Source organism: Uloborus diversus, chromosome 9 (genome assembly GCF_026930045.1).
Source record: "Uloborus diversus isolate 005 chromosome 9, Udiv.v.3.1, whole genome shotgun sequence".
NCBI classification, from domain to species: Eukaryota; Metazoa; Arthropoda; class Arachnida; order Araneae; family Uloboridae; genus Uloborus; species Uloborus diversus.
The window spans coordinates 26399089-26418733 of record NC_072739.1 but is presented as its reverse complement, the minus strand read 5'-3'; the positions used below and the strand labels follow the sequence as shown (position 1 = coordinate 26418733).

At 34.2% G+C, this 19645-nt stretch overlaps 1 protein-coding gene across 1 annotated transcript; it reads right to left on the bottom strand.

Annotated features, from left to right (window-relative positions):
- Window positions 1–8452: 8452 nt before the first annotated feature.
- LOC129229424 (uncharacterized) lies at window positions 8453–14728 on the bottom strand. The gene is made up of 5 exons (XM_054863730.1): window positions 14428–14728; window positions 14205–14309; window positions 12575–12687; window positions 11114–11276; window positions 8453–8684 (listed from the first exon to the last, which is right to left on the bottom strand). Exons 1-5 carry the CDS (start codon window positions 14582–14584, stop codon window positions 8527–8529), a joined length of 696 nt encoding a protein of 231 aa, XP_054719705.1. The 5' UTR covers window positions 14585–14728; the 3' UTR covers window positions 8453–8526.
- Between the last annotated feature and the right edge of the window lie 4917 nt (window positions 14729–19645).

Here is a 19645-nt window from a genome sequence, read left to right as displayed (position 1 = left end):
TGAAGAAATAGAACAAGTATAGAACAAATTTAAAGTATTGAAGTCCCAGGTTTAAATTAGCAGCTGCATTGCTCCACTTTAAAATAATGAAACCTTGGTGAAATATGTCATTCAAAGCGCTCTTTGTTATATCTTCACAAAAAACAGCTGGTGTAAAAAAATTTCTGGCATGAAATTTGATAAACAGATACTCCTAGTTCTTCACGTTTGAATAAAAGTGCTATATTATCGATACAAAAATATTTCTAAGTGTCACAGCTTTATGCAAATTTCAGAGCTATCACCATCTGACTTGCAATCATGTTATAAAGAGTTATATTTGAGTGATACTTTTTTTTTTTAATTCAAAATCTGTATTATGTGTTTATCAACGACCCTTTTTTTACAGTAAAGGAGGGAATCACTTCCAGCAGAACATGTTCCAAAATTTTTGACTGCAAATGAAGAACGGATTCTTGAAGTATATGAGAAACAATTGTAACACGAGAAGTCAGATGTATTGAAACTGAAATCTAGGAGTATTTAGTAACTGTCAAGATTCAAGCAGTAAAACATTGGCAATGTGGATGAAATTTGTTATTCAAATGAGAAAGAACTTTATAAATGAACTTTTCTAGTATTTTAAATACAATTTTAAATGCTAATTTTATTTTCAAGGAGAAATAATTTATAATTACAGCAATTTATTGTAAACTAGTGTTCGCCCAGTGGTCGAAATTCGACCATATTCTAAATGAATATTTGAGAAACCTTGTATGAATTTAACAATTCCCAACATTTTTATTTCTACTTTTACTCTTACTTACTGCATATCTGGAAACATACAATTTTTATACGTACACACAATAACAAAAGGTAATAATTTATTCCAATTTTGCTTTTTGTCTGTTAATCTCAAAATATATGGATGAAATAGAAATTTCGGTTATAGAGTCGTTTCCGAAATTTTTAAAGTTTTTTCTGAAAGAGCAAGCTTAAAAACATGGGTTTTAACCATTTTTTAAATAACTTTTAAAATTTTAATATTTTTTAACAACTATTTTAATCGGTGCGCAGATTGAAATTCAGTTTTTACACTTCGGCACATGGCATCAAAAGGGATGAAATGCCATTCACTGATGCCATTAGTGCACAGCGCAAATTATCATAGTGTGGAAAGGCTGTTGACAGCAAGGCGTAAACATTTAGCACGGCAATGGAGTAGCGCGCCAAAACTGGCATTGTTAAAATCTGCAACATTTATACATACAAATTTTTCCTTAAGCCCGCATGCGGGCGGGGGGGGGGGGACTGAAAATATTTTCCGTCTTGAACACATCACCAAACTTGCACCCATGATTTATGTGTTACACAGTTTATAATATATTTTATTGAAAGACTTGATGAAATTATGAAAGAAACATATCGTGAACCGAAGAATCTTTCTTTTCAATGTCATAATTGGAGAAGATGTTTGCTTTTTTTTTTTTTTTTTTTTTTTGTGACCAGTTAAGTTTTTTACTTTTTGTAGAATGGCTTTTTATATCTGAAATTTCGATATCCACATTGATTAGGCATATCCAACTCATTTAATGTAAATATCATATTAGATTGATAAGTTGTTTTACACAATAATTCTTTAAATATGTGATCAGATATATATATATGATGATATAATAATAAAGAATATTTTTTCTTGTTGAAATTGAACTCTTTATTAGTATTACTCTTTAAACTACATTCTCACCACAGAATAGATATCAGTCTCAGACAAGTGTTAGATGAATTTGTCGCCCTACACTTCAGAAAAGAAAAAAAGTAATTGTTTGGTATAAATTTTTTTTTTGGTTAAATTCCTGTTTAATGTTATTTCATTGAATAAAAAGTAGATCTTGCTTCTTTGAAAATAATGTGTATTCTTTTTTTCACTTTTTACAAAATGCATTATACACCCTATAACAAAAAAGTTGGAGCTCCAAAACAAAATTAGAAGGATGAAAGGGAATTTTGTATAGGTCAGGACAACATTCATGTGAGAGAGTTATTATAAAAATATAAGCAAAATAATCATTTATTGCTGAAAAATCACATCTGAATGGAGGCTTTACTTCACTGTTGTGCCACCCCTAGCTTGAATATTGAAGCATAACAGTCTCCTATGATGTCCAACGTTATCGCGTACCACAACTGCTGTAAAAGCCCCACCAATTCGATCTTTCTTGCAGGCTGTGTGTGACTGCGCATTGTCCTGTTAAAAAAATGGGAGCAGTGAGCTCCGCCATGAGTATCAACACATGCATTGATGCATTTCACAGATGTACCGATAGGCTGTCATAGTGTTGTGAATGAATATTGGGTTACCATGTTTCTTATGCAACAGCATCACCTCAGTTGCGGGTGCGATGTGTCGCTGAAAAGAAAGGCACTATTAGAGTGAATGAGACTCAAAGCTATCAGTCTAATTTCTTTCCTCTTCAAAACCCTGGAGAAAAAAACGATAAGTACATCAGGGACTCAGGGAGGGTGTTCTAAAAGCCAACCCTCTTTCTAAATGCCTGCATGCTTATCAACCTGGTAAGTGTACAGAGGCTGCACTCTTTGAACTGACAACAGCTCTGGAAAGTCCCCACTGAGACTATATAACTCCTTTGTACGCAGGGGAATTAATCCCATGTACATACCTGGGTTAAGAGTCTGCTAACTACCCGTCTGGTAAAAGCTAGCGTGTTGGATAAAACCTTGGGTCTTGGTGGTGGGTAATTGCTGCGGCAGCCCACAGAGGGAGTTCTTTCTCTTCTCATTGGAGCTTGGGTTTGGATAAACTTCTGGAAAGAATTTGTAGCAAATATCTGCACTATATTAGCTATGCTAGGGTGCCCATCGGAGGGGCGGAGGTGTTTTTCTCATTTTGGGGGAGGGGGGGTCCGCCCTGGCTATGCAGATGACGTAACTTTTAAGAGACAAGTTCCGTGACAATGTTACAAATCTCTTGAGGACTGCCCTTAGGGTAAGTGAAAATTGGTGTAAAGAAGTGCGTCTTACAGCCAATCCGAATATGTGACTCGTTTGGTTCTCTTCTCTCTCTCACTCGGAAACGACTCAAAGACTTGCAGAAAATTGAGTTATTTCATTTTCCTCTTGCCTTGAGGTCAAGTTCCTATTTAGGTGTATCTTTTAACAGAACTTATTAGCCATGAATTAGCCCACCTACAAAAGGCCGCTTTTTTGGTCTTGTAGGAGTTCCAAATTTGGTGTTTATCGCCTAAAATCGCACATTAGGTTTACACTAGAGTATTTATTAAGGTAATTGGCTGGGGGCGTAAAACCTGTAATGGAACTGCTAACAGTAATCTCACCAGAATACTAAGGATACATGGCCATTGTAAGGAGCCACTCATTAATTACATAAGGATTTTGCCAATTTTTGACATCCACCCTTCTCCCATGTAAGGGTACGTAAGATTTTTCCCCTCCCCCCCTATTCGAACGAACCTTACATCACTGGAATCGAAATTAAAGTCACTATTACTAAATTAAAACGTTTCGTGCAAAGAAATATTTACTAAAAAGTTAGAATCTTGATCGATGTTTTTTCGAATTTTTTTGTACATGATGCGATACTAATTAAAATTAAACATGCCATACATAGTGCGATTCTTTTATTATATTTTTCATTACTCATTGTTTGTAAGACAAATAAAAAAAAACACCTCATTCTAATACGTTTTTTACCTTCCAGAGGCAAATGAAAAATCATCCCTGTCAAACCACAAGACCTCGCAATTTTTTCCAACTCCACCTCGGACCCTTACGTAATTAATGAATGGCCCCTAATCACTAGTGTCATGAGAACAACTGAACAACTCCTTCACACACACATATATATATATATATATATACACACTGCTCGACATTCAAAATGCAAAACCAAGAAGGAGCGGTCAGAAAGTGAGGAAATTTGGAAAAAAAGACAGAGACAGCAAGGAATAATAAATGATCTTATTTTTGAAAGATAGACAAAATACAGAGCGAGAGCGGCATCTGCTCAGTAAGATGTAGGACCACCGCAGAAAGCGATACACGAAGAAACACGTCTAGGCATAGAGTCAATAAGGGTGCGGATGGTATCCAGAGGGATGGCTCTCCATTCCCTTTCAACCATTTGCCACAGTTCGTCTTCTGAACGAGGCAGGGACAGAGTCTGCAAACGGCGTCCAATCACATCCCACACATGCTCGATTGGTGACAGGTCAGGAGAGTATGGTGGACCGGAAAGCATATGTGTGCCTCGGAGAGCATGTTGGCAGATGCGAGCACTGTGCAGTCGGGCGTTATCCTGCTGAGAAAGTGCATTAGGTAGCCCTTGAAGGTAAGGGATTGTCATCGGTCGCAGCACATTGTCCAAGTATCGTTGGGCTGTCATAGTGCCCTGAATACGAACTAGAGGTGATATGGAATTGAACGCAATTGCGCCCCAAACCATTATGACACGCTGTAGTGCGGTGGGACGTTCCACAGTTACTGCCAGATTATGCAACATTCACAATGCGTCCGCACATCCGTCACCGTCGTATACTTTTCTCCCTAAAACCAGTTTTCGGCCGGCGTTGCTATGACAGCAAGCCGTATTGTGCGGGACCCGTCAACGTGCCTAGAAGCCAGATATGTGACGGCTCTGACGTCCGTCGAGTTGGGCGTCGCATTTCATTGGTCTCCACGAGATGAGCGCGCTCTCTCTATTGGGTGAGAGACTGACATGTGCCTTTTTCGCTTTCCGCAAAGTATGAATGCTTCTCTCTTTTCGGAAAACGTAAGTGTGTCCGCTTGACGTGGCGAACGTGATGTGCGGACGCTGTTTGAATGTTGCATGAGGGAGAAGCATTCATGCTTTGCGAACGCGAAAAAAGCACATGTCAGTCTCTCACCCAATAGAGAGAGCGTGCTAATCTCGTGGAGACCAATGAAATGTGACGCCCCTCTACGGACGTCAGAGCCGTCAGATATCTGGCTTCTGGTCCGTCGACGGGTCCCGTACAATACGAATTGCTGTCATGGCAACGCCGCCCGAAAACTGGTTTTAGGGAGAAAAGCATACGTCCGTGACGGATGTGCGGACGCAGTGTGAATGTTGCATATGTTGTGGGGTCAATGGCAGTCTTCTTAGCGGACGCTGTGATTGCAGACCACGTGCGACAAAACGACGGGAAATGGTTCTGGTTGACACGGGAACATTCCTTGTAAACGCACCTGCTGCAGAATCGAGGAACAAGTTACTTGTGGGTCTGCTACAGCTTCTCAGTGGATGCGTCGATCCACGCGTTCTGACGTCACTCTGGCTGCCCCTGCACCCCTTAATCTTGCGACATTTCGTTGTTCCAACCATCTTCGGCACAGCCGATGCACCGTGCTCGCATCCATGTGGGTATCAGCTGCGATTTGACGTACGGACCAACCTTTCCTTCTCAGTCCGATCACCATACCCCTCGTAAAATCGTCTATCTACTGGAACTGCCTTCGTTGACGGTGGCCTTGCATTTTCTCGTGTTGCACGTATCCTCCAAGATAAAAATAAAATTTCTTCGATAATTCTCCAGTCAGAAATAACGACACGAACACGGACATACATACATATATACACACAGAAGTAGCCATTTATGTATAAAGACGTCCTGCTACACACACACACGCACAAAGCCCAAATGCGTTAAAAACCACTTGCAAGAAATTTTACTTCTTGATACTCAAGCAAGAAATGGCAACAAATTATATTGTTCAGTTTTTCCAGTTACATTTACTATAGTCGCTGCTTTTTACAATTGGAAGCATAATAGTCATTTTCTTCCATATTTTGACGAAAATAGTCACCCTAGTCGTCTTTGCCGTCAAAATAGTAGCCTTAGCGCAATTGGCATCTCTGCCCCCCCCCCCATCTCTGATATTGCTGCACCCCCAGAGTTTACAGCCTAAAACTGCCATTATCTTTTCTTTACCAGTAATAAAGCTGAAAGTCTCTCTGTCCGGATCTCTATCTGTCAAAATCTCTGTGACCGAGACAGTCTGGCACGTGATAACAGGCCAGACAACTCCTCTCCCCCCCCGCTTCGTTACGCCACCAGTCGTCGATCTTTGAACTTGGCGCGAAACTTTGAAAGCAGTGCAGTTTGCAGGCACACAGTAGTGCTGCTTTCTCTGGTTGAAATAGATGAAATAGGAAATATGTAACTTCGGAATATATATATATATATATATATATATATATATATATATATATATATATATATATATATATATATATATATATATATATATATATATATATATATATATATATATAATAAGTCTTGTAAGTGTCTGAGTGTGTGCTGAGTGAAAGGGAGTCAGCGATTTGCGCTCCCGAACAACCTGCATGAGAAGAAAAAAATCGGGCGCCTCATGGAATAAATTTTAAAGTTCGGAGGGAAGTACTTTTCTCAGATAAATAAATTAACATTTTATGCTTCATGCAGTTAATAAGGTTACTTAACTTTTCCTCCATTACACAAACAATTGTCAGTTTCCTTTCTGATATCTTTGTCTGTAATTTGTAATTTCAGCATACTGCTTTAATATTTGAAAACGGTTAACTTGCAAACTTTTTATTTCTTTATTTTTTCAACCTTGTACACGCATTTATTCGAAATGGATTTTCCAAGCTGACAATATACATGTGTCAAAATTTTCCGCGAATATACTTGTTGCTATCAGAAGCAACGTAACTTGGTGTTGATATTCAGTTAATATGTAAACAAGTTTATTGAAACAGGCTTTTAACTGAACTAATCTTATATTTTCGGTTTCGATTAAATTGTTTCATACGCTAACATGTGCTATTTTGATCAAAAAACATTCCTTGATGAGCTTCCGTAGTTCTGAGGTAAGAAGATTAGCTTTGAACGCTGGAGGTGGTGGGTTCCGATACTCAAACATTTTCCCCCAACTACGTCCCTGCAATGTTATTCAAACAAGCTGGTTCTGTGCGCAAATTTAAAAAAATGTTTTCTTTTTGCACTCCCCAACAACACAATGACATCCTTAGGGACTCCTGCGGATATCATCTTCAGGATAATCTGACATCCGCTGGCAGTCCCAATAATGCTCCTACACCGGTCTTAACTTTGTCAAAAAGTACACTCCTGATGTCATCCACAAGACATCCTACATCTGACACTTGTTGGATAATATTAAGACAATTCTAGGATGCACGGAAAACACATCTTGGTCCGAAAACTAGCCTTAGGACGTCTTTCGGACAACTGTCATCCAAAATAGATCCTAAAGGTATCCAATAGTACAGTTTCTGGATGACAATTGATCCGAAAAACTCTCCTACCAATACCTTAATACAGCTTCTGGATGATCCGGAAATGATCCTATTGGTATCTTATAATACGTTTTCTGGATGATCGATTTCATCCATATCCAGAAACGATCTTAATGGTATCCTATAACACACTTTCTAGACGGCTCTTGATCCAGAAACGCTCCTACTGATATCTTTACAATAAAGCTTTCTGGATAGATAATCCAGAAACTTAACCTATACATGTCTTATAAGTCTCTGGATAATAGTTTTCATCCGAAAACTATCCTAGTTATCTTTTGATGGAGCCTCTTCATCTTTCTCATAATTTAAAAAAAAAAAATGCACAACCGCATACATAACACTTCAATGAATAAAACCAAACCATTTTTTTTAAAGTTCTTGGCAAAATAGGGTTGAATTTGGATTAACTATATTTTTCATTTTACTAATTTTTATGTGTAGAAACACACTGAATTTTTACTTCCGGTGGAGAATCATCAGCATAAAACCATGTAGATAACATAATCGATTTTTCTATTCAAATATAGCTTTTTAACATTTCAAAATTACTAGTGCACACGAGTAAAAAAAATAGAACTTGTTCAGTTAAAATCAATCGAAGTCGAGTTTTAAACGGACTTCAGATCGAGTAAAGTTAAATAGCCTCCAACTTTCTTTCTCACTCACTATATTTCAACTGCACAATTTTGCCTTAGCAATACAAATAAAGAAAATTTGTACTCAAAACAAAACAGATTATATATATATTGGAAAAAAAATGAGTAGATTAGTATAAAAAAAATATCTTCCACATGTCTGAAATTTTTTTTTATCACTATGCCTGCCCACCATTCTAAAGATTTAAAATTTAAAAAAAAAAAATGATTTTTTTTAAAAATAAATTTGCTGCTATTATAGCGAATGCATTTTTGAAATTTAAGAGTTATTTTCCCTCATTGCAACAAAGTTTCAGAAGATGAAATTCACTTTAATGAAAAAGTATTTAAAAGTGCTCACTTTAAGTTGGGTGTAATCTTTAAATAGTGTGTAAACATTTACTTAAAAATGCTGATTCTTTTAATCATGAACCTTGTTTGAAAGAAAAGATAGAACGCAACAAGTACAGAAAATATTTTTTATTAAAACAATAGGTAACCAATCTAAAACAACAAGAGGGAGGGGCATCTTGCATTGGGGGGAGTAAATTAACAAGAGGGAGGGGCATCTTGCATTGGGGGGAGTTTTTTTTTGTACTGTCCGAACTTTCTGTAGTCGGCACGATCCTTTGCATGGCGTAGCCAATTTTTCATAACATTTTCCACATCTGCTCTTGTAGTTTGGCCAGTTTCTTTAAGAACAGCTTCTAAAAAAAGAAATTGTACATTTATAATTCTAATAAAATATGTTCTAAGTAAATCAGATAATAAACCAGGGGTTGGAGTGGCGATAAAATTTTAGGACAAATAACTTATAAGTCTTTTTTAAACGTAACTTACAAGTTTGATTTTTGTATAGGATGATAAAACTTTTCAAATTTATTCTTGAAATGTACAATGAAATGCATTCAATTTTTTATTCTTCAACACAGTGACGCATTATGAAGTAGTAGTATTACAACATATCAATAGGATAAATGTATGTCCAATTGCTTCTTTGCTTGCCTTGTTTCATCAAAGCGAATAACAAAAAACGAAAAAATATCCTTAGTAAGGAGGGATTTAAAGTAAGGTGCAAGAGTCCAAAACTTATTATGCACTTAACTTTTATCAGATAATTTAATACTTTTTGCTGTCTCAGAATCAAAAATATCACTGTAAATTACAGATAAATCATGTAAAGATTAAAATGAATATATATGTGTTCAAAAGTAAAACTAAGAAACCCTCCGCTTTTGACATTTTATTTTTGAGTAAATTTGGAATAAAAGCTTTGGATTGCTTCATCATAATAAATTTGTTTCCAGTAGAAGACCAAGAACAAGGAATTAAAAACGCAGCTTGATTTTTCAAGCTACTTGTCAACCTCTTATGTCTCACAACATCAGCATGGGACAATAAATGTGAAAACCCTTAATTATCAATATTGGAAAGATAATGTACAAACAGAACAAAAGGCTTTGAATTTATCTTTTTCTGCACGCCCCATATGCTGATCTTGCATCCATTTCTGACTGCTTCTTCAAACCACAAGGAAGAGAATTTCGTTTTCCCCCCATGCCATTTTAATAAAACATTCCTATTTACATTTTTAAAGCTAAACGTTAGTGCCTATGTACAAGAAATATTCCAACTTCACTGAACAGAAACACAAAGCAAACTGACTCTTTGTAGCGTAAGAACAAACTAATGCTCAAACTGCACATAAGATAAGCACTATAAAAAAAAATTCCTTCCCACCTGGGGACAAATAATTTTAATTTGGTGAAAATAAATTTTTTGAACAAGTATCTATATTTGGGTTCTAACTCAACACATTGTATTTCAATTAGCTATGATACCTTTCACCCCCCCCCCCCTCCTGCCCCTGGTTCACATATTTTTAAAAGGGGAAAAATCAAAAACATCACAACATAATGCTTAACCTTAAAACTCCTTCTCTGCAAAAGCACAACTTTTTAATTTCTTTATTATTTTATTTGCAAAATTTTGTTGCAGATGAGAATGAATAAAACAAACAGCTTTTTATTGAGAATGTGTTTTGGTTAACTGCATGCTCCCCCCCCCCCCGACCCCCCAGAAAAAAAGCAGCAGCAAACTTATTTCTTTTTTTAGAGAAAATTTCTTATAGTCTACAAAGTTTATTTTATTGTAAAATATAGGCATATTATGAAAAGTTCCATTTTTAGGTTAAATATTATCTTCCTGCGTAAATAGCAAATAAATAATGAAAACTTTAGGAATTTTTAGGACAACTCCTACCCCTCTAAATAAACAATTATACAGGATGCATGTCAGCGTAGGCGTAATAGAAACAGGGAGTTGAATGCCTAGTCTTCTGTGCATTATCACTTATATTTTTAATGCCTTCCAATAAGGAATAATAAATTCAAAATTAAAGGATTTTGAGCTAACTTTGTGTTTGTGTGAAAGAAAATTAGCAAATTCAGGAGTTGAAATATTATTCGCCCCCACCAGCACCATTATTAACATTATTCAACACAAAGAAAAATGCAGCAGTAACGATCCCTCAAAACTATTGAAGTAATAAAGAACACAATACGCAATATAAAGGCACTTGTCACTTAAGACAATCATTCAAATTAAAACTGTACTATATTTAAAAAAAATCTACATTTATGGAGAAAATGCAGGCTAAAATGCTAATTAATTGAAAAAGTAATGCAGAGAGTTTTTATCATGCTTTTTTTTTTACAGGTAATTATAAAAAAAAAAAAGAAAAATGATGTCTCTGGAGTTAGTCTTGTAGTTTAAAACTCTGGAAGACCAGAAACATATCCATAAACTAACTGAAGTACTTGGGCCTGAGTAATTTTACAATACACAACTGAAATTTTGAATGATCCAGAGTTTAAGCCGTCTCAGTCTAACAGTAAGAAGCGCATGGAAAAAACAGACGCTCAAATTTAGAAGAGGGGCAATATTTTTTTTATACACTAAATCTGTTAAATAAATTTGAGGAAAGTGATAGGGTAGCTTAATACACTTTAAAACACCTCACCGAATTGTTTTAATTTCAATCAAAGTGATAATGCTGGATCAGATAACAATTTATAGACAGAATTTATAGCAATGTTATGAAAATAAATCAACTATAAACTGAAAAACTACTAACCAATAACAAGGTCAGCGATTTTCAGACTCATAAATTTTCTTTTTCCTCCTTTGCTGCCAGTCCACGAAAACAGTTCTGCAGTTTCATCTGTGAATAAATGTTTCAGAATCCTCCTGGTATGATCCTGGAAGCAACTGCCCCCAAAATTCTTGCACTTGTTAAGCTGTAAAAAAAAGAGTACTTATATAAAAATGGCTTGTTTTAAGTAATGTGCAGAAATTCGAATTTCACAAATGCTGAGCAAACAGCTTTTTGTACTTGACACTTTAAACCAGAATTAATTCAACAATTAATAAAATGCTTATTAACAATATATTCTATCGGAAGTTACATTAGGTTACAAAAACTTGTTTTAAAATAACCTATATAAATATACTGCATTAAACATTCTTCAAATATGTCTAGCCTTGAAACATTTTGATTTTGAATTATATTTTATTTAATAGTTATAGGTACAATATTTCAGTTTTTTAAATAGATACATTAATCTGTCAACACATTTAACCTATTTTGTATTCATTGATCAAGATCAACAATAAACCAGACCTGTAAAACAAGCAGGTAATAATTGTCAACACATAAATTGAAGCTATATTTCAATGAATTTTTTTGTGAGTAAATCAAAACATGGGGAAGGCGTCCAGTCCATTAAGAGCACATCCACCCTATATTTACATTATAAATAATTAAAATAAAAAAATTTGTACCAGATTAGTGGATTAAAGTAAAACACTTTCTGGATTAATACTTGAAATGCATGTAGAGAATTACGACATGTTATATGCATTTAATGCTGAAACTCAACATACAGAGCAGATGAAGCTCCGGCTATTAGTTGACTGAAGCTTTTAACCATCTCTGGAAAAAATGACTCATTTTTTGAGCAGAATTCATATCAGAACTTCATATTTTACAAGAGATACTATGGAAATATTTTAAAAAAAAAATATGCTTGATGATTCAAGATTTTACTATGAATATTCAAATTTAGAGGCTCTTAACAATCAATTATCTTCTAAAATTGAATACTAAATTTGAAACACAGTAAAACCAAAAGTGTGGATTTCCCCCCCCCCTCCCCCCGAAAAGCCCAGGCTTCCTTAATTCTGCTGCCCTTGTTCAAGACTATACATGTAAATCTCAAAATAGCCTCTAACACTGCTCTTGCCTATGTATAACATTAGAAACACTTACTCGCAAAAATCGTTTTGAGTTTTGGATCTTTATGGAAGCCCCAAACAATCAATAATATTCCAAACACTTTCATAAGTAGAGTCAAATACATGTCATAATTGCAAGAAATAAAATAATCATGTTTAGTGGTATACAATAAAGTTTTACTTAATTTTTAGCTCAGATTTTGCTAACAAGTCTCCCAATAGCCAATTCCTTATCATGACCTATTTTTCCATGGTAGTGCATTCACAAATCATTATACTTTTGTCGAAAAATTAAGCTTACCAAGTAGTTTTTGTTGCTATCTTCTTCTAGCAACCTCTCTAGATTTTGAACACCTTCAAAATCTTCCAGAGGAAGTTTAACATCTATGTTTGTCACAGCTACAGAAGATTGATCTGAAATACAAGATCATATAAAATTTACAAACAACCTAACTCATATGTGTGTGTGTGCATACATTTAATTAGTAAAGCCAGAATTTACAAACACAAATGTGACGACCAGAAGCAAGCTCTGGGCCCAGGTAGGCCTGTTCTCATTAATTTATTAGTCACTAATGAAAATCAATGGCCCTTCTTTAAGCTATCTACCCCCTTGCTCATTACAGCCTCTTCCAATAAGCTGTTCCAATGCTACCCCCACTAAAGGAACAATTTTTTTCTAATTTTAAGATGAGCCCAAAATTTTGATGGCTAAAACAATGACCTCGTCTAGCTTTCCGTTCAAAAATTTAACCAATTAACATCTTTCATTTTGATAAATTTAAACAACTGAATCATGTCCCCTTTGACCCTCCTTTGTTCCAGGCTATACATGCTGTGCCTTTAAAGTTTAGAATCAATCTATGTTTAAAAGTCTTTTTACTAGCCTAGTAGAGAGCCTTTGAACATTTTCTTGAAAAGAAATTTCTTGAGGTATGGAAATTGAGCAGCATACTCCAAATGAACTCTGATCAAACCTCTATATAAAGACAGAAGAACCCTCATATGTTTGAAATAAATCTATTGATAAACACTAACATTCTATTAGCTTTGTTACTTGCCATACTGCAATCCTGCCCTAAACTTGAAGTAATGATCTACAACACCCAGATCAATAACATTTTCTGCCTGATTAATGACTGATACGCTTATTTTAATGACCTAAATGTAGCTGTTGGCATTTCTCCATTAACTGCCACCACTTATCTGCCCATGGGCGCCCATACACAAAATTTTAAGGGGGGGGGGGGCTCAAACTTTCCCCATGGTTTAGCAGAACATTTTCCCCATGGAAACTGATTTCAGTACAGATTAGATATTAAAATTTGACATTTTTAATAACTTATTCATTAATAGCTGGAAAATATTTTTTTTTTACATTTTTGCAAAGAAAAAAAGCACTAAAAGCAAGGAAGTTCATATTTCTAAGGGGGGAGGGCTTGAGCCCCCACTTGCCCCTCTATATGGGTGCCCTTGTATTTGCCTACTTATATGATCTAAATCCTCTTGCAGTTTTATTTGTTCATTTTTAACAAGCCCCATTACTTGACCTCCATTACATCAATAACAAAACATGTTTTCAGAAATATTTTCATGAATATCATTAATAAAAATACCTTCTGTATATATATATATATATATATATATATATATATATATATATATATATATATATATATATATATATATATATTATAACATGCAATTAATTGATCTGGATATCCACAGTTGGAACAAACATAACTAGTCAGCATTGTGAAGGCTACCTATATCTTAATTGCAGCATTATGACACCCCCAATCATAGTTCATTTCAAAAGTAAATGTTTAGCAGTTTTGTATTATATAAATAAATAATAAAGTACTACTTCTCTCAAATTAATTTATAGCATTATGATAGCACAAAATGGTAAAAATCTTAATGACACTTACTCCTACTGTTGTTTGACTGCTCAACGAGCAAGTCCAATGTCGCTTTAATCTTTTTTACTTCCATCCTTAGCAGATGGAAACTCCTCAGCAGCTTCTGGAAAAGATCTGAAATAAATATTAGTTATGAAAATAAATACTTAAATCAACAAAGTTTACTACGCAATCCAAATCAAATTTGAAAGGGATAAGACCATTTTGTATTGTTAAAATAAATTTTTCATACTTTGTTCACTGCTGGAGATCTGCATAGCAGGCGACTGATGAAGCGCATTCTGGCTTGTAGTTGGCGTTGCAGGAGCCATAACAAGTGGCGAACTTTGGCTTGAAGTCCGTGGCAGATGTGCCGGTGTACCTGGTTGCACCGGTGCCTCGGGCAACATATTTACAATGTTTGAGGAGGGTCTTTTGGTGAGCAACTCATCATCCGATTCAGAGGACGAGTCGTGAGTTCTGGCCCACCTTTTCCTCTTTCCCCTGCCACACTGCTCCGAATCTGTAGTGGAGAAGTAGACCTTCTCCACATCACTAGCGCCCTCAGCCTTTTTAATCTTTTTTCTGGCATGTTCAAAACTTTCTGAAAAAATAAAAATAAAATATGCTTACCCACAATGAGAAGTTTTTGATTCTTTGCACATAATTCAGAAACACTTTTGAGAAACTCAGAACTTTCTATTGGGATATTTTAAAATTTCAAGCTAATTTTCAAGGTTCATAGTGTGCTTTTGATTGATGGAAATGACCCCATTACTAGTTCACCGCTTTCTGATTTTGAAGTTATTTCATTCACTGAAAACTAACCCTATCAAAAATATTTGCATCAATGTGATAGTAGACAGTCAACTATCATTATTTTGATGCTTTGTACATTTAACTGCCCAATATAAAAAGCATTCTCTGTTGACTACTCATTTCATTATGCTTTGTTTTATTTTGAAAAGTTGACATGTAATATTTTCAGTTGTACCAAGACTTAGCTCGATAAACATAGTAGTTAAAATTCAAGGGATTATATAAAATTTTAGGAGTTTGAATTTTGCAACTAAGCATTAATCTGTCAGGTCGGCGAGAGCTAAGACCCAGCACACTTTCCCTAAAAGATGACACTTTCCCTAATAGATTCCAAAAAGTTTCCGACTAGGCAGTCCAGGGCTCTTGTGGGCCCTGCAGTTACCCAGTGTGGCGACAGGAACTGTGAAGAAAAGTTCCCTGACTTTTCCCTGATTAAGTTCACCAAATTTCCTGATTTACGTTACCAACGATAATGGTTTTCTTTATTGGTTCTACTTGAAATCCATTGTATGTTTGCATCAAATGCAGTATTTTAAGCGTTTTAAGTTGTGTAAAGTTGTTGAACTAAAAATATATTTTGAAAAGATGCTACTTTTTTAATAAAATGGTTAAAAAAAACCATACCAAGTCAATTTTTTTGGAATAAAAAAACCCCTACAAAACAGTATATTAAATTTTTCTACATGGAAAGATAATAGAAAATTTATAAAAAAAATTTTACTTCCAGAAAACACTTAGCATAAGAATTTTAAGAAACCATTAAAATCACTCTTAAAAACATATGTGTATTTACGATAAAACTCAAAAGTAATTGAAATTATTTTGAACAAAATTTCAAACAGTATAATAATTGTTGCAAGAATAACAAGTAATAGTTAACAAATAGAAGTAATGTAGTTATTCTTATATAACTAATTGACATATTTATGTAAAACAGATGAAACCATTTGACATCCATTCATAGGAAGCTTTTCTCTAATCAAAAACATATGTTTTAATGAATGAATACAGCATTTTAACAATAAAAAAAATAAAGATATTTACTTAAGTACACAAGTTAACTCTATTTCAAATGATTTAAGTATGTAACGAAAAAAAAACTTAGATTATTTTTGTAACAAACAACTTTGAAATGCAAGAAAAGAAACAGAAAAAAAAATCAATTAATTTATTTAAAAATATATAAAAGAAGAATACAACTAGATTATGAAACAAAAGAATCATTTAAGCCTGAAGAAAAGAAAACCTTTATAATCTGAGGCGATAACAAATAGTACAATGGCAAAAAACTAAGTTTTTTATTGAAAGTTCAATTTTAGCAATTGAATTAAAAATGCGAAGAAGTAATAACTTTTAAGCTTTTATAAGTATTAATTCAAAAACCAAAGATTTCTTCTTGAAATTGTGATTACAGTATGCTAATTATTTCGAGATAATGGAATAAAGGAAAAGGAGCTAAGGCATTAATGAAGGCTTCCTCTTTGCCTGTATGGTTATTTATTTTACGAGCATTGAAAGCGTGGAAGGAAATTTCAAGCTAGGTAAAATAAACAAACACAGAAGCAATCTTAGGAAGTTCATCCTGTGGTTAATACGTAAGATTCAATACTTTGACATTGAGGAAAAAAGATGCACAAATATGCGGCAGTGTATAATCGTTTCATTAATTTTACTTTTTTTTTCAACAGAATTGGCGGAAAATGCGTAGGGAATTAGAGTACTTAATTTTATAAAGCAAAAAAAAAATTTTTTTTTCTTCATAAAAACAATTTTCCCTGATTTTTTGTTATTTTTTCGAAATTCCCTGATATTTCCCTGAAAAAAAGTTCCCTGACTTTTCCCTGATCTCCCTGATCTGTCGCCACATTGTTACCAAGAGAGAAAAGTCTCTCAGTTACTGAATCCCAATATCGTCATAAATTGTGACCTGCCCCATCACTACCCTTGCAATAAAGGGAAACTCTATCATCGATAGGCAACCGAAACGAAACACTGATCTACTTTCCAAGTTGCATGAAAACTATCAATCTTGGGGGGGAAGGCTGACTCTCCCCCACTTTGCAATGGGTCCTGTTAAATGCCGAAAAAAAAAATGTCATCTTCAAAATTTTAAAAAGTTGCACCAAGTTTTCTCTGTAAATATGGTAATTTTTGTGGACCTTTGTCAAAAACAAAAGGCAAAATTCCTCGTAAAAATTTAAAAAATGTGACCTTTCAGAGACAATCTTTTTTTTTTTTAAACTGTCCAAGTCTGATTTAACAAACTTTTCGGGCTTTTCTATTATTATTTAGCGATTTCTATAAATGCAGCATAAAGAAAACAAAGCTTTTAAAGGATTATATTGACAACTTTTGAACGTAGATTCAATAGCCAAAAAGAAGACATTTCTAAATTATGTTGCGATAAATTTACCGAAGTTTCCGCAGTTAAAAAGGTGTACCCTTGTTATAACGAAATCATTTCAGATCAAAACTTGAAATCGAAGCAAAAATGCCCTCATCTCATTTCTCTACAATGGTTTTGTTTGCTTTTCTGATTCCTTTGTGTTGTCAATGCCTGAAGGCACTTGAGGGGTGTATTTCGAACAATGAAAGACATTCCTCACTGACTCCTCTGATGAATACTATCTTCCCCCTTCCACACAAATTTCTGGTTCAGTGGTCCCCTATTCTGGATGTCACATAAATCCTGTCAGTTGTAAATCTAGTTTGTGGCTAAAACGTACAACTGAGCAGGATGCTTTCGTCACAACCAGGGTGCAACATTTTGTGCTATCTATTGGGTAAAGGGAGTTTTTTTCCTACACAGAAACACCCTTAAATATACAGAGATATAGATATGTATGCACATACAATATACCGAAAATTATATAATTAAAAAATTAGCTTACTGAAACAGGGTTGGCAAAAACCCGGGTTTTTTTTAAAAAAGCCCATAGACCCAGGGTTTTTTTTTTTAAAAAACCCAACTAAAGCTGGGTTTTTTAAAAAGAAATGTGGGTTTTTTGTCTTTTTTTAAGGGAAAATGTGGGGGTACTTGTAGCATATTGTAGTGTAAGTATATGGACAAAGCAAAAAAATCGTCTTGGAGTAAAAAAAGCTGGGAAATTCAGCGTTTTCTGAAGAAAAGTAAAAAAGACGATAAAACCCAAGAATGGTGAAGTTTCAGATTTTCTAGTTTCCATGATTGCCAACAGTTAAGAAAAAGTTACTTCTCGAGTTATAAAATCTATTGTTCGTTTGTAATCACTACATTTTTTTTTTTTGCATTTTACTTTATTGTATTTCATTTTGTTACGCAAAACTACTGTAGAACCTCAAATAGTTTAAATCCCCTTTTTACTAAATTTCAGCTTAATCAAAACATTTCTTTGAATTTTATGTTACCTGTTTTTCTATTTCTGTGTACAGAGTAAGAAATATTGAACTTTTTCGTAAGATAATGAAAATACTGTACATCCTATTCTGTTTCCTGTCCGACCGTTTGTGAAACCTGTTAATTTCTAAAAAATATACCTTGTTTATTTGAGATTTGTGACTTGTTGGTTGGCAGAAAATTGGTTTGCTTTAATTCACATGAAAGCCTTTTAGCTAGAGTAGTTTCCTCTGTACAATCTACAAATATTGAGAAAATCAGACATGACAGGACTTAGTCAAGATAATTTGAGTTATTTATTGACCAGTTAAAGAAAAAAGTTAAAAATATTTATTTAAAATCTTTGAAGTATTTTTTAATGCTGTTAAGAGTTAAAAAATACTATTAAAGTTCAAAATTCATTTTTTATGTCCATTGGCTGTGGTGAAGAACAAATAAAAAAGAAGTTTAAATTGTTAAAGTATTTAAATTAATTAATTTTTTTAAAAACTTCTCGGAAAATTTTAAAAAACCCAAAAGTGGGCTCAATAATGGGTTTTTTTCAAAAAAAAAAAAAAAAACCCATTGGGTCCAATCCGGCCAACCCTGTACTGAAACATTATTTATGAATGACTAAAACTAAGGGTTTTTTCAAACTTACCTTTGCTGAAAATAAAGCGCAGAGTTTCATTCCTTCTAGTTTTCTCTGTTCTCTGTTAATCTTAGGAATAAGATAGAAAACAATGAACATCATGGTTATTTTTCTAACTTAATAAAATTCATAAAATTATAAAAATAATAATTCTAATGGCTAACACACAGAATTAATATCTAAATTCTAGAATAAATATAAGAAAGAAAGTGATTTTAGGATGAGATTGTTAAAGATTATTAGTTACCATCGTGATGACCGCGTGGGATTATCAAGTTCCAACAAATTTTTTGTATCAAATCGTTTTGGTACCAAACCATCTAACTGCCGGCATCCACCCCAGTCGAATATTGAGGGTCGGTCAAGCAAACTGAGAGATAGAACACTAGCGCCACCAGTGGCGCTGGAATAATCCGGTCACTTTTTCGCTCCGCTGCCAAAGGAGACGAGGCTTCTTCCTTTTTGCCACCCTGCTCATGGTTTAGTTTAATGACATGAAGCAAAAATCTTCTGGAAGCAAAATAGTTTACAAAAAATAAATTTAACAATAAAAAATAGACTTCATTTAAAAAATATTTATATTTTAACTAATTATTATAAGTGAACTTTTTATTTTACTTCATAGCTTTATACAACAAAACAAAT

Excerpts from the sequence above, each read along its gene's own strand:
- LOC129229424 (XM_054863730.1), bottom strand. The coding sequence starts at position 14,584 with ATGTTGCCCGAGGCACCGGTGCAACCAGGTACACCGGCACATCTGCCA. Across the intron at positions 14,310-14,427 it reads GATCTCCAGCAGTGAACAAA|ATCTTTTCCAGAAGCTGCTG; the intron begins GTATGAAAAATT and ends TATTTATTTCAG. Across the intron at positions 11,277-12,574 it reads ATAGCAACAAAAACTACTTG|CTTAACAAGTGCAAGAATTT; the intron begins GTAAGCTTAATT and ends TTTTTTTTACAG.